This window comes from Antrostomus carolinensis, unplaced genomic scaffold (genome assembly GCF_000700745.2).
Source record: "Antrostomus carolinensis isolate BGI_N321 unplaced genomic scaffold, ASM70074v2 scaffold39609, whole genome shotgun sequence".
In the NCBI taxonomy this organism is placed as follows: Eukaryota; Metazoa; Chordata; class Aves; order Caprimulgiformes; family Caprimulgidae; genus Antrostomus; species Antrostomus carolinensis.
In genome coordinates, this window is record NW_010341365.1 from 7,771 (window position 1) to 23,373 (window position 15,603).

The 15,603-nt window shown below is 45.0% G+C and overlaps 1 protein-coding gene across 1 annotated transcript; it reads left to right on the plus strand.

Annotated features, from left to right (window-relative positions):
* Positions 1-7,921: 7,921 nt before the first annotated feature.
* LOC104519593 (acidic leucine-rich nuclear phosphoprotein 32 family member A) lies at positions 7,922-13,789 on the plus strand (the record flags this gene model as incomplete). The annotated part of the gene is made up of 7 exons (XM_010176450.1): positions 7,922-8,071; positions 8,255-8,377; positions 9,793-9,991; positions 10,211-10,297; positions 11,845-11,942; positions 13,232-13,292; positions 13,519-13,789. Coding segments are annotated over 7 exons (780 nt in total), but the record flags the coding sequence as incomplete, so codon positions are not given.
* Between the last annotated feature and the right edge of the window lie 1,814 nt (positions 13,790-15,603).

Below are 15,603 nucleotides of genomic sequence, written 5' to 3' on the forward strand. Positions count from 1 at the left end.
GAACAGCTCTTGAGTTATGTCTTAATTGACATACAGCAGCCCAGGAGCTGCTCTAATTTGGGCTCCTCTCCTCTTGCTGTGTTCCACCAGGAGGTGGACACTGCGTGGCCTGGCTCTGCTGTGTGTTTGTATCACGGGGGCCCAAAGATCTGTCTTGAATGCAGGTGGCAGATGGCATGTGATGCTGACTTCATTTTTTTAAAAAAATCAGTTCTTCAGGTTGGTTACATTTTGGTGATCGTCTTAAAACAAAAATGGCATCGTATCTTTGAGCCTTTGGAGCAGCTTTGTTAGCCCAGGGTGTTAAGGGGAAGCATTTTTTTAGCCTAGTTACGTTCCAGATAGTATCTGAAATGGAAACTCATGCAATGTTTTATCTCCTCCTGCAATAACTTTGGGGGAAGTTTGTACCATGAGCGTGGAGAATGTCATATCCTTACCATCACCATGGAGCTAAGCTTGAATGATGGGCTCCCGCAAGACTTGGGTGTTACCCAAGGCAGTTAATGACAGAACAAGGGGAAATGGGTTTAAACTGGAAGAGGGGAGGTTTAGATTAGATACTAGGAAGAAGTTCTTCACTGTGAGGGTGGTCAGACAGTGTCCCAGGTTGGCCAGAGAAGCTGTGGCTGCTCCTCCCTGGAAGTGTTGAAGGCCAGGCTGGATGAGGCTTTGAGCAACCTGGTCTAGTGGAAGGTGTCCCTGCTGCTGGCAGGGGGGTTGGAACTGGATGAGCTTTCAGGTCCCTTCCAACCCAAACCAGTCTGGATTCTATGGTTCTGTGCTTCTACCTTGATCCTTGTCAAACCCCTGCTCTCCCCAGCAAACAAGAACATTGTGAGTGTGGAGGGCTGGCTTCTGTTAAGCTTTGCTGCAGAAATTGAATGGAGTAGAAACCAAAGGAGATGTGTTTCTGCTCAAGGATCCCCAGATCTTTGTGAGAACAGATCTAGAATACAGCACAAGAACCAGGAGGACACAACTCTTGGCAGTCTGGCAGTGGTCATTCTTTACCATGAAGCAATGCAGGGCTTTGCATGGACTATGCAGGCTTTTGAGACCAAAAAAAATCCCAAAGACAGAAAGCAAGGTGTCCCGAAGAAGTGTTTCTGCATCTGGGAGAGAATAAAACTGCTTTCAAAAGTAATTTAGATTTGGTTTCCACTTACCACAACAGGCTTCCCTCGCTCTCCCTTCCCTTCTTTCCACAGTTCTGACCTCCTCCCAGTGAGGTTTCCGTTGGGTTAGGAGGTTTGAGGGGCTTCTCTCAATGCTCCTCTGGACCATTTGGTTGGGAGCAGTGCAAGACAGAGTTAACACCCGCATCTTTACCTGCTTTTTTTCCATAAAAATGCCACATAGCGCGATATTCCTGTCCTAGGGGTACCATATGCAACTCCACTTCAAAAGCATCTGCTCCATTGTGCTGCAAATGAGATGTTCCAGCCTTTGCTGCTTGGAAAGCCAGCAGAATGGTATTTGTACTTGTAAATTTGCCTTTTTATCTTTTAAAATGGCATTCACGCCGGTGTCTGTCCTTCTGTCACCTTGTTAAGCCTTCAATTACAGATCGGGATTGGGAAATGTGGTCTCAAGTTCATGGATCTTCCTGCTCATGGATTGGAGATTTTCTGAAGTAGAGATTTTGCCTTTTTACCTGGAACTGGAAATGTAGATGAAAGGCTAAGGTGATAACGTGTCCAGCTTGATAGTTGTCTGTGTGTAATGATTTTCTATGGATTGTGTATGTGTTGATAACTCAAAGAGCACAGTCCCTTCTCCAGCTGCACTGGGAAGGGGAGGCAGGGGAAGATCTGCTGGGTCTCGTGCACAGCGAGTGAGTCCCAGATGTTACTTGTGATGAATCCCATGAAATCCAGTGGCTGCCTACACATAGTTGCCTGTAATTATCCTAGAAATAGGTTGGAGCCTGACAGTACACCCCATGGCTATATTAAGGATGTCATCTGTGCGTTTGGGAACGCAGCTTAAAGCAGTCACCATACTAGGAAACAGATACAGAGTCCCTGGTTATCGAGCAGGCAGTCATGGAGAGTGTGATAAAGTCATGAGGAGATGTCAGGGATGCTGTAACCCCCAGGTGACAGCACAGGGTGCCTTCACAGAGATGTGATGTCATGTAGAGTGTGATGAAGTCATGAGGAGATGTCGGGGATGCTGTGACCCCCAGGTGACAGCGCAGGGTGCCTTCACAGAGATGTGATGTCATGTAGAGTGTGATGAAGTCATGAGGAGGTGTAGGGGATGCTGTGACCCCCAGGTGACAGCGCAGGGTGCCTTCACAGAGATGTGATGTCATGTAGAGTGTGATGAAGTAATGAGGAGATGTCAGGGATGCTGTGACCCAGAGGTGACAGTGCAGGGTGCCTTCACAGAGATGTGATGTCATGTGCTGAGAGCATCTGCAACTACCAGAAATAGAAACTGGGCTGACCACAGGAGCACAGGTCCGAGGCGCGTGGTCTGAAGGGTTTGTTGGAAGAAGCAGCAATCTCCTTCCTTACCTCTGACTGCTGAAAACTTAAAGGCTGATAGCAGCAAACCACAGAGCAGCGCTCGAGCAGAAGCACACAGACAACCAGGAAGCACCTGCTCGAGCAGATGGCACCCGCTGCATGGGGGGAGAGGGGCAGCAGAGCCCCCAGCCACCCCGGGAACGCAGAGGAGAGGCAGAACAGCAGGCTGGATGAGAAACACTCGGCAGTTGAAGCTGTACGGTGTGGAATATCCCTACCCAAGCACCTGAGGGTGCCTTATCATAAATGCTATCGAAGAGATGGTTATATATACACTGTGGGAACCAACCTGGCCACCTGCACCTTAGGTTTTCTGCTAGATGTTCACCTGCAGGTGCCTTCTGAGCCGTTCAGGTGAGTATTGCAGTGTGATCGTGGTGGTTGGTTACCTGTGCCACGTTGCTTCCTCACTGTGTAGCAGTTTTTTGGGGGGAAGATGAGTACAGCTCGTGGTTTGTCTTGTACTAATACTTCTGTTAGTACTTATTTACTCCAATTAGTGCTTTGATTTGCTTTGATTGTGGTGTGGACAGGGGTAAGGTTAACGATATACAACTTCTTGTCTTGGATGCAGCTAAACACAAATTAGCTGAGGACACTTATTCCCTTCCCCTCTCTCTCCAGATGTGTTCAGATTGTCATCCCTAATTCTGTCTGCTCCTCTCTGTACCTGTAGTATTCCAGAAACTGCAGTGTGATATAACTGCATTGTACCTGAGGCCCCACTTACCTCGTTCAGGTGTCCAGCAAGGCTCAGAGAAGGTGCTCACATCAGCTGAAGGTTTATTCTGTGTTTTAGTTGAAGGAATATGAGGAAAAAGATGTAAGAATTGTAGCGTTCCTCTGCGTTCTCAGAGAAGTTCAGTCGATGTTTGGAGAGTGATTCAGGAGCTGGAATTTTCCTTTAAGATTCCAAAGACCTCTGAAAAACCAACGAGGGGTGGGTTTTTAGTCCTTCTGTCATATTTTTGTGGCAGTGAGCTGGTTTAGATGGAATGTGGCTTTACTAAGGTCACCTTTGCTCTGCTCCCTCCCTGTACCCTGACACAGTTCTGTGCTCACTAACCTGGCAAGGCTGTAGCGTGCCTGGATGAGGCCCAGCATCCTCAAACAGACTTAAGATTTGAGAAGAGATCTCTGTGCAGCCGCCAGCACGTTGGAAAAGTAATATTAATAATAATTAATAACACAGAGGGGTCTGGGAGAGCAGTACCCTTTATTGGGGGGGTGGGGGGTGCACTGTGTCTCTGGTGAACTGCAAACTAAGTTCTTCAGGAGGAGATGGCAAGTGAGAGTGGGATGTGCCGGACTGCAGGCTGAGAGGCTCGAGGCAAATAGCTGCAGGTAATTCTAATATTTAGAAATTATTAGTAAAATTAGAAATTCTAATATTTAGAAATTATTAGTAAAATTAGAAATTCTAATATTTAGAAATTATTAGTAAGAACTGTCTAAGCTGGAGGTAGTTTTCTCCTGCTTGTACTGGATGCAGGAGAATCGAGTATGATGCAACAGTGAGCAAGCACATGGTACATGGCAGGGAAGTTGGGAGAAGAAGCTCCATCAACCCAGTTCCTCCTCCTTTTGCACAAGTTTATTTTCTACAGGCTTCTTAAATTTCTTCAAACTCCAAGCCATTTAAATTTTGACTTGAATTCCATTTTGTGGAGTCACATTCTTTCAAGAAGGCATTCGGTGTGTTAATTAATATCCCTCTGACCACATCAGCACCGAAATTACGTTGCGTCAGGAGCCTGTGCTCTGACATTTCCTAAACCAGCTCTTTGGTTTGACCAAGCTTGCAAACCTGACTGGATTTATTCCATGATATCAAGTTGTTTTGATTTTACTTGGTTCCAGTATCTTGGTCCTTGGATGCAGCAAAGAACAGGGCATTGCAGTTCTGGATCATAAAGTTTCTGAAAGGTAGAGAAGAAACAGCAGTTTTGCCCTAAAAAAAACAAACTAAAAGTAGAAGCTGGTTGGTTCCTCTGCCACCGTATTAAAGGGTTTTCCATCTGCATCCAGGGCTATTTCCAGCTCTCCCTCAAATCTCTTCTCTACCCCCAAGGAAGCTTTGTCCAGTTCCCCGTTTGCCTCTTCTCCACCCTGCCCTTGGGGAGGATGAAGGACTGTCCCACCTCCTGGGTGAGGACAGATGCTGGTTCTTTCTCAGTGGGTGGTAGCTCAAAGCCAGAGCTGACTTTTTCTAAAGGGTGCTGGCTACAGGAGCTGTGAGCATTTCCCTTCCCTGAACTCACAGAATCACAGAGTGTTGGGGATTGGAAGGGACCTCTAAAGATCATCCAGTTCAATCCCCCTGCCAAAGCAGGTTCCCTACAGTAGGTCACACAGGATGGTGTCCAGGTGGGTTTGAACATCTCCAGAGAAGGAGACTCCACACCCTCTCTGGGCAGCCTGGCCCAGGGCTCTGACACCCTCACAGTGAAGTAGTTTTCCCTCATGTTTACGTGGATCCTCCTGTGCTCCAGCTTGCCCCTTGTCCTGCTGTTGGACATCACTGAGAAGAGCCTGGCTCCATCCTCCTGACATTCGCCCTTTACATATTTATAAACATTAATGAGGTCACCCCTCAGTCTCCTCTTCTCCAAGCTAAAGAGCCCCAGCTCCCTCAGCCTTTCCTCAGCAGGGAGATGCTCCACTCCCTTCATCACCTTTATGTCTCTGCGCTGGACTCTTCCAAACAGTTCAAGAAGGACAGGGAATGACACCAAACTCCCTCTGCCTTACTTCATCTTCCTACGTGTGCTCTTACAAACTTCCTTTGCAAAGAGGATAAGGCAAAAACAAACCCAAACAAGACCTCCAGAGCCTGTAGCCAGGTCCTGGCGCAGCACCCCGGCACTCTCCTTTGCCATCCCCGCACCCAAACGCGGCCGTAGGCGGGTGCTGTCTGGGATGAGCCACCTCCCTGGCCAAGGGAGATAAGGGGACAGGCAGGGGCCTCGTGTGCTGGTGAGCAAGGACACAGATAGGGAAGGATGGAGCTGCTCTGGGGCTGGGGTTGGGCTGGAACTGCTTTTATTTTACTTTTTTTATCTTTTTTTTTGTTGTTTTTTTGGCGGGAGCTCTGTCTGTGTGTGTGTGTGAAGCAGATGACTTGAAAAAAAACTGTGTGTTTGTCCCCAAATTGATCTCCCTGGAGGATCCTGATATTTAAATACTGTTACATTAAAAAGATATGCATATTTGCCTTTAAAATGCCTTCCCTGCTGTCCAAATTTCAAAGCAAAGAGGGTTTTTTTGCAGTTTCTTTTTGGCATTCCCCCTATCCCCAGTGAAATAGATGTATGTGAGATCAGGAATATTTAACTTGATCTTTAATTTCTTCTAACTAGCCTAAAATTCTTCTGGAAGATTTTGGCGTATTCCTTCCCTATCATAATTCTTCTAGGAAAATTGTAGAGTCTTGGAAAATGTATTTCCTGTCTAAACGCTGATCCTCCTACTCTCAATGAATCACTTGTGCTCTGGTGTTGCTTTGGGCTGACTTCCCTATTGACTTCAGTGCCTGGGATTTAATTAAAAATCTTGGGATGTTATTTGGAGCTATAAAACTACATAGGATTCTTCACTGTGCAGGGGGATTATGGCAATTAAAAAAAAAAAATAAATTAAGAAAATTAAATATTTGCATATTAACTGTCCTTGGTGTGAACTGAAGAGTTGTTTCGTGTTCCTGCATCCGCCGCTCTTGCAGACTTGTTTTATCCCATCCTCAGCGTAAAGCAGCACTTCTTCCCTTTCCAAACCTGTAAACAAACCTCAGGCATGGGACAGGGGGGGTCTCACATGGAATTATAGGTTTTTTGGGGGTATTTTATAGGGGAGAAATTACCCCCAGAAATTCTCCGTCGCTTTGAGAATGTCTGGGTGTTCCCCGAATGGGTGGGCCCTTCCTGTGGAGTCACAGTCCTCGCTGGCAGAGCTTCCCCAGTGCCCAGCAAAACTCATAGTTTGGCTACTAAGGGACTTGAATCTCATCAGGCTGACCGAGCTTTAGGGTGAAAAGGAGCAGTTTTAGTCCTTTTTAGTCCTTTTTACACCCAGCCTTTTTAGGTGGGGTGTATTTAGGGGCTCTTTTGCATTGATGCTGTTGTTTCGTGTCCTTTGAAGAAAGCACCTGCAGAAAGAGCAGTGCTTTATTTAAAATAAATAAATTTAAAATGCCAACAAGAAAACCCTGCAGCCTGTAACTTGCTGTACACACCCATGGGGCTGTCGAGCAGGTCCTGTGCTGCTCGGACCCATGGGGACATTATCTCCACCTCTCCCTGCTGCAGCAGGCTGAGGAAGATAAAGGGGCACGGTGCTGCAGCAGCAGCTGAGCTCACTGAGCCTCCCCTCCAGCATCAGCCAACACATCCCTTGTCATTCCACAAGGAAGAGTTGTCTCCATGGAGAAAATCATGGAATCCCAGACTGGTTTGGGTTGGGAGGGACCTGCAAGCTCATCCAGTCCCAACCCCCCTGCCATCAGCAGGGCCACCTTCCACTAGACCAGGTTGCTCAAAGCCTCATCCAGCCTGGCCAAGAACACTTCCAGGGAGGAGCAGCCACAGCTTCTCTGGGCAACCTGGGACACTGGCTCACCACCCTCACACCAAACAATTTCTTCCTCACATCTCAGCTCCATCTCCCCTCTGCCACTTTCAAGCCATCACCCCTTGTCCTGTCACTCCCTGCCCTTATAAATCTCCCCCTAAAGTACCATCAACCTGCTGTAAAGAGGAGGGGTGAGGGTAGACTCCAGCAAGACCTGGTGTAGCATCACCAGTACCTACGTTAGGTTTCAGGAGTGTCTGAGCAGACAATGATCTCTCCACGCTTGAAAAGCTCAAATAATTTTTGCATGCAGACAGGAGCTATTTTAACAACTGGCCATATGTTAAAATAACACAGGAGTTGTCTAGAGTGTCTGAAGTTGTAGGTTAGTTTAAAATAACACAGGAGTTGTATAGAGTGTCTTAAATTGCAAGTTAGTTTAAAAATCATAGATGAGTTTCATATTTTTTTAGAACACTTACTGCTCATATTTACCAAAGCCAATACAACTTCTAACAACCCCATCGGTTAAGCCAGGATTAGTGGGTTTGAACTGTTTTATACCATTTATAGAACAATACAAAAGTGGACAGTTGAAGCAAAAAACCCAAATATCTGTGTTTCTGAAACATTACTGACCTGGCATGCCAGCAAAAATAGGGATCAGACACCGAAAATAACCTTTGGCATACTGACCAATTGACTGGAATGTCTTATTTTTGCCTGATCCACGCCATCCTTTGCTTGGAATTGAAATCTTTATCCCCCTTTGCAGAAGGTCTGACCCACATTTTGCGTTGTTTGTTTTTCTTTTCCAGGTTAAAGAACTCGTTCTTGACAACTGTAGGTCGTACGAAGGCAAAATCGAAGGTCTTACAGATGAATTTGAAGAGCTGGAATTCTTAAGTACAATCAACGTAGGCTTAACCTCAGTTGCAAACTTACCAAAGTTAAACAAACTTAAGAAGGTAAATAAAATATCCTCCTATATAAAATAAAATGCCATCATTCCTCCCTCTTTGCACTTTACACTTTACACTCCCACCCGTGTAAAATAACTGTTTGTATAAAAACCATCATTTAACTGACCAAACTGCTTTGTTGATAACGTGTTTGCATTAAAAACTCAAGATGTTTATGTGCCTTTTTAGCTCGAGCTAAGCGACAACAGAATCTCAGGAGGACTGGAAGTGTTGGCAGAAAAGTGTCCGAACCTCACGCATCTAAATCTAAGCGGCAACAAAATTAAAGATCTCGGTACAATAGAACCTCTGGTAAGTTGATGTGGCATGGGGTGAAATCAAACCCTAATTTTGGGATGAGTATAGAGGTATTTTGGGCTTGGAAAGTCCAAAGTGACTCTCAGTGGAGTGTTTTGGGTGCTTATCTCTCTGGCCATGCCCTGGTTGTCCCACAGCCCTGCCCCGGGCTGTGCCCGCAGCGTGAGCGGCTGCTTCCCTCTAGTGGCTTCCACATGGTGGCCTGGGCTGCGGGTCTGTCTCCCTGACACTCTGCTTTGAGCTCAGTGTGTTTTCCATGAAGTTTTGGGTCTAAAATCACCACCCAGGGGTGCAGTGGGAGGTGGTGATAGTAGGAACCAGCTGCAGCACCGTGTGCCTCCGAACTGGGCTCGCTCGCTGCAGCTGGGCAGAGGTCACGGAGCTTCTGACTCGTTCATGCTGGTTTCCATCACCTCTCGTGCTCACGGTCATTCTGCCTCTTATTTCAAGTGCTGAGATCAAGTTTGTCAGGTTGCAGTCCCAAAAAGCATCCACATATCAGTTCTGGTAGTGCTGTTTTCTAGTTTTTGGGTTGTGTGTCCTTTGCTGTCCAGAAATTAAAGCGTTTCAACTCGTGTATTTCCAATAGACTTGCTCTTAAAACGTCTCAAGGAGCAGTTCTTGGATGAGCCCAGCTTGGATCTCCTCTCCCCCAGCAGAAGGGGAGAGCAGAGCAGTTCAACTCATGTAACTTAACAGATGAGAGAGAGGATTGTAGCTGCTCCCAGCTTCAGGCTTATTGTTTTCTTGATGTCACTGTTGCTCTACATACTGAACTCCAAAAGGGAGATAACTTCATAAGGCTTGATACAAATCCTCAACTGCTCGTGCTTTTGTTGTTAGTCCTTTGAAGTGCTGTGGCTAGTGCAGACCTCCTCAATAAATAATTAAATAAATAAAAATTAAGCAGGAATTGATTTCCTGTTCAGTTTCTGAGCCTTTTTGCATTTTTCCAAAGGCTAAAGTACAATCATCAATATTTTTAAAATCTCTTTTAGCAAAATTATTGTGTCCAAAGAATAGTCTGTTTCTTCTCCCGTTGGAAGTAGTAGTTTAAAAATACCTGATTACTGGCTCCTTGTGCTCTTGGGATAACTGACTGGACTAATATTTACTCTTAGCTCAGCCCCTCGCAGCGTGTGTGATTTTGAACGTTACCTTTTTCCCAAACTTCAGTCTTCTACTTTGTGAGATGCTGAACTTGAGAGAACATTTTAGATACCAAAGCAGCAGCCTCCAGGCATTGCACATTTCTCTTCCACACCAATTTAGTCGGCAGAGACCAAAATGACCCTTTTGACACGAGAAACTCTTGAGCACTTTAACTCTGGTCGCTGTTGCCTTCGCTGCTCTGTAGAGAATTGTTGTAACAATGAACTGGAGAGTTTTATTTTTTTGTTTCTTTGCAGAAAAAGTTAGAAAACCTGAAGAGTCTAGATCTTTTCAATTGCGAGGTAACCAACTTGAATGATTATAGAGAAAACGTATTCAAGCTCCTCCCTCAACTCACATACCTCGATGGCTACGATCGGGATGACAAAGAAGCGCCGGACTCTGATGCAGAGGGCTACGTGGAGGGCTTAGACGACGAGGAGGAAGATGAAGATGGTATGTGAATTGTGCTACTTGGTGTACGTAAGTTAAAAGATCCATATGCTGCCTAGTACATTTTGCTTCCAGCTCTGACTTGTTGGCAAGAGAAGGGTGTTCTCAGCAGCTCCTTCCTGACTGATGTAAAGGAGAAGTACCTCAGTGTCCTCTGAAGGAACGAGGGGAAAAGGAGATGGGCAGGGCCTGAAAGAGCTACTTTCTCAGTCTTATCTCTAGTGAAAGATCGGGATGACAAAGAAGCGCCGGACTCTGATGCAGAGGGCTACGTGGAGGGCTTAGACGACGAGGAGGAAGATGAAGATGGTAAGTGAATTTGTGCTACTTGGTGTACGATTGATGTGCTCTGTGGTACGTTTTGCTTCCAGCCCTGACTTGTTGGCAGGAGAAGGAATGTCCTCAGCAGCTCTTTCTGGCTCGTGTAAAGCAGGAGTATCTCAGTGTCCTCTGAAGGAACAAGGGGAGAGGAGATGGTTAGGACTTGAAAGAGCTACTTCCTCAGCTGTATCTATAGTCAAGGGTGGGGAGTGGAAGAGTGGTAGAAGAAAGGGGCCAGGAGGAGGAGTAAAGCACTGAAAGAGTTCAGGGAAGAGTAAAGCCCAGGGGATGAGGCCATAGGGAAGAACTGGGTAAGAAAGGATGGCATGCACACAGTGCAGTTTTCCAGGAATAATGTGATCAGGGAAGTATGAGCAGTTGTGTAGACCCTGATGGAGAAGGGTGGGGTGGAGAACCAGACTGGGCATAGAAACAAACAGCTGAGCCAAGGAATTAAGGAGCCAAGGCATTAATAGGAGGTTGTAGCTACTCCATGAGGACAAAGTAGAGGCAAAAAAAATCAGGCAGAAGAGAGGAGGGTGTGTGTAGTGAAGTCTGCCTGGGGGCAAGCTCTGTGAAAGGCACGAATGAAGCAGCAAACAACTTCTGTAACGTTAGGAAAATGCAGAGTGTGTCTCAGTGTGACTGTAGGTGCTGTTGTGCCTCCCCAGCAGACTGCACTGGGAGGCACCAGCGCATCGGTCGGATGAGTATCCGGCTGAGTTGGGGGAATTTGCTAGACTCTTCAAACCCAACTGCACAGCAAAAGCAGAATAGCTGGACTTGCATTTTTCCCCCTCGAGTGCTGAATGTGAGCTCTGGTGAGGGCAGTGCCTGGCAGAGCTGTGCATTCAGCCAGGTACAGCAGGGACAGGTTCTCCTCATCAGAGCACACAAGTCTGGGCCTGGGTTCAAGTGCATGAAAAAAAAAGCAGCTCTGTAACACTATTCCTGCAGCATGGAAAAATGGTTTCTGGTTTATTGCTTGGGCTAGTTGCATTTCATCTCTTTCCTCTTGAAAAGAGATTGCAAACCCATAAGATGGATTGTGTGTGACGCTCTTACATCGCTCTGGCAGTGTAAAGGCAAGAGGTCTCCCTTGGGGAGGGTTCCCAGTGCATGGTTGGCTTGTCAGGTTCTGCTCTATCCCCGGTGGGAGCAGATGGACACTTGCAAATGAAGAGCTGCAAGTGTCCCACAGGCTCAGAAATGTGTCTTGTCGTGGGAACTGGAGCAGCTGAAGCTCAAGCAGTCCCCAGGCTGCCGTGACTTACTGCCAAGGCCCCTTGCAGCCCTAGAGCAGCTCAGACCATGGGTCCAGCTGCCACACTACCCTGTCAGCAGGATAAAGAGGCACAGGGCTACATCTAGTCCTGTCTGGCAGCTGGAGAGCTGCTTTTAATTCTGTACTGCCCTTAAAAAACGCTTCCAGTTTGCTCCTTGTGTTGGTAGGAGGTCACATCTCAGATGGCAATGTTGGGGGGGGAGGAAACAGTAAACTTTAAATGTCTGAGTGGATAATTTTGTTTGTATAGAAGAGGAGTACGATGATGACGCTCAGGTAGTAGAAGATGAAGAAGATGAGGAGGAAGAGGAGGAAGGAGAAGAGGAGGATGTGAGCGGCGAAGAGGAGGTGAGGATTTCTGCAGTTAATAATGGGTGTGGAGTGAATGTTCTCTTAACTGGGAATAGTTGGCAAGAAACAGACCAAATATTGGAGGCTTTTAGTACATGAAGGGTGTCCTTTTTCACTGGAGAAGCGTGGCAGTGGGGGGTGGCTTTGAGGCATGCCTGTCTATGAGCCAGCTGCCATCTAGTGACCATGGACATGAAGTCGTTCTGCTCGCTGAGCTGTCAAAAACCACTGGGGAAGATCTGCAGACCTGGTTTGTGATGCCTTTGAAGGGCTGGGGTTACAGCCTCTGTACAGACAAGATAGTGGTACCTGAATTACTGACCCTGTGATCTCACAACAAGGTTCTACCTTGTGATTCTTCAGGATGCTTAAATTTTTAGTGTGGTCACAGAATCACAGGGGTTGGAAGGGACCTCAGGAGATCATCTAGTCCAACCCTCCTGCCAAAGCAGGTTACCTACAGCAGGTTGCACAGGAAAGCATCCAGGTGGGTTTTGAACATCTCCAGAGATGGAGACTCCACACCCTCCCTGGGCAGCTCATTCCAGTGCTCCAACACCCTCACAGTGAAGAAGTTTTTCCTTAGGTTTGTCTGTAACTTCTGGTGTTCCAGTTTGTGCCCATTGCCCCTTGTCCTGTCACTGGGCACCACTGAGAAGAGCCCGGCCCCATCCATTTGGGTTTAGTTCTTAGTGTGTAGGGTGTGATGAGCTGGTCACAGTCTGCTGAGACTTTGCTGTTAGCACAACCACTGGGAATGGGGCTCAGATTTGACTGTGGGAGGTTTTATTATCTGTCCTCCAACCAACCAGTCTTAGATATTTAACTGCCACTCCTGAATTGGTTGGTCAACCTCTTCTCAAAACCAACAGCAGCAACTCAGGCTCTGGAGGTGTCTGTGTTTTAACTCTCTCTGCCCCTAGAACGTCTCCTGGCATCAATAGGACATCAACAAAATTTGCAGCTCTATATCAGTTGAAGTATAAAACTATTCTCTGGCTGAAGGTTTGAAGCTAGAAGTGGCTGCTCTGATTGCTTGTGATTTTCTGCAACGAAACTTGGGCCAGAGTCCAGTTACACTGGAGCAAAAAAACCTGCACTTATATAAGTGTGTGGGAAGTGCCTGCCTTTTTATTTGGCTTTTGTTTCAAATGCTTCAAGGACTTTCTCTCTGTTGTAAAATCCTGTTGGGATATTGCCAAGTTGTGAAAGGTCCTGCACTGAAACTGACTTTGTAAATCTTTTTTTTTTTTTTAATTATTATTATTTTTTATTTTTAAATCCAGGAGGATGAAGAAGGCTACAACGACGGTGAGGTAGACGATGATGAAGATGAAGAAGAGCCCGGTATGGCACCAATCCAGTTTTTGCTAGAGATGAAATAATATGTTTTAAAAAGTAAAATACCATTTTCTAAAAAGCAGGCTGGTGTTTGTTTGTGTTCCTGCTCCTTTGACAGCGAGGCAGTTGCCAATGTAGCAGCTTGTTGAACTTGTTCAACTTCTCAGCAGCACCAACTTCTCAGCAGCACGAGGGAGCGCTCATCTGACTCAAGTTGTGTTTTATTTTCTAGATGAAGAACGGGGACAGAAGAGAAAACGAGAACCTGAAGACGAAGGGGATGAAGACGACTAAACTGAATAACCTATTTTGAAAATTTCCTATTGTGATTTGACTGTTTTTACCCTGTATTTCCCCTCCCCACACCCTCAACCTTTTTTTTTTTTTTCTGTTTTTTTTCTTTTTTTTTTTTTTTTTTTTTTTTCTGATTGTAATGTTGCTGTGGGAACGAGAGGGAGAAGCAGACTGGGTGGGCAAGGGAATAAAATACTATTTTTACTGCCACTCCTCCTCCTATTCATTTTAAATTTCTTTCTTTTTTTTGTCCTTCTCTTAGTCCCTGTAACTGCAATAGTAAGTATAAACCAAGTGGTAATTTGTTTCTTATTATTGGAGTGGATAGTTTGACATCTTTCAAAACAAACAAACAAACAAAGACACGAAAGTTTCAAGAGCAGTGGATGATGTAACCCAAACACACAGACTCTGTTCTGAGGCAGCTCCATAGCCTTGGTTCTTGGGATTTTTCCACCGTTGCCAGTCACTAAAATAACATTGTAAGGGGTTTTTTTTTTTTGGGGGGGGATGCTGCAAATCCAGGCAAAGCATCCTTCCACAGCAACAGGGGTGAGAATGGCATATGGATAAAGTGATTTCTTTGTTGCCTGTCCGGGAATGACTGCCATTTTCAGCCAATGCTTTCCCTGCTTTTCTGTAGGTACCTTTTATTTTGCTGTTTGTAAATAGTGACCAAATGTTTTTGTTGGGGTTTTGGGGTTGTTTTGGGGTTTTTTGGGGGTTGGGTGTTCCTTTGGATCTGGTTTGTGGGGTGAATTTGCAATCTCTCCCCTTCCCTCCCCACCCTGTGTGTTGTGTGTTTTCCTTTCTGTTTGTTTTTGGGGGTTTGTTGTTTTGTTTTTATTTTGGTTTTGGGTTTGGTTTGTTTTTTTTTTTTGGCTAGGGTATAGCCAATACACTGAAAATGGCAGGCATTTAAATATATATATAAATATATATAAAAAGTGTTCCTAATTCCTGAGTTACTAGTGAAATGAATTTGACAATTGTAATAAAAAAAAAAATATGTTTCAACCCTTTTAAATAAGGTGTGTACTATTTTGGTCTGTAATATATAACACCCTAGTTCAATTTCAAGTGATGAGAAACTACTTCCACTTGTGCTATATACTTGGAAAATTTTTACAAACTTAAATACAGGAGGCAGTTCAGCATGTAGGGTAGGAGGTTTCTTTTCATACACTCAAGCACGAGATACTAATACAAAATTGTATTTTCTTACCTAGTGGAAGTCAGTAAAATGACTGAAAAAATACCTAGTGAATGTACAGTTTTACTTTCATATCCCTCTTTAAAATAGCTTTAGAAGTGACTTGTATTTCCTAGTCAATATTTCATCTGTATAAATACATTTGCAACAGTTTTTTTTGGTTTGTTGGTTTTGTTTTGTTTTTTTTTTTTCCCAGAAGAGCCAAACTTTTGAGTTTTATGTCTGTTTGTCATTGATGAATTTCAATAAATCTTTTTATACAATTTTTTTCTGTGGCTTATTTGAGTAAAATGGGCCACTGGGAAGGAAACACATACCTTTTTAAAAAGGCATTTACTAAGCTATCCTGGTAAATTCCCTGATATTTTTAGTAGCTTGATGATACGTTTTTGCTCCGTAAAACCATGGTTGGGTGAAACCAAGGGAGAGGTTGTGGCTTTAATGCAAATAACTGTATTTTTCTTTCAGAATTAGGATTTCTTCTGTGTTACCAGCATGATTGTTGCAATTAAGCATGTTCATTTCTACTGTTTAATCCTATCCATATTTATCCAGGCCCAGAAGAAAGAACTCTTGATTTCCTGCATCTCATTGGTTTGGTGTTAGTGTATCTAGAAGCTTTGATCACCCAAGATAAGGGCTGTCTGCTGTGATTTACTGCCAGCCCAGAGCTAAGTCTCCACGTTTGCCTCTCTTGTTGTGTATTAAAGGTGAATGACGTGGCAAGTAGAATATTTTAGGTACTTAAAGTTCTGTGCTCTGCAAGAGCATGAGAAGTTGTAGAGGATCACGTATTCTTAACTGGATCTC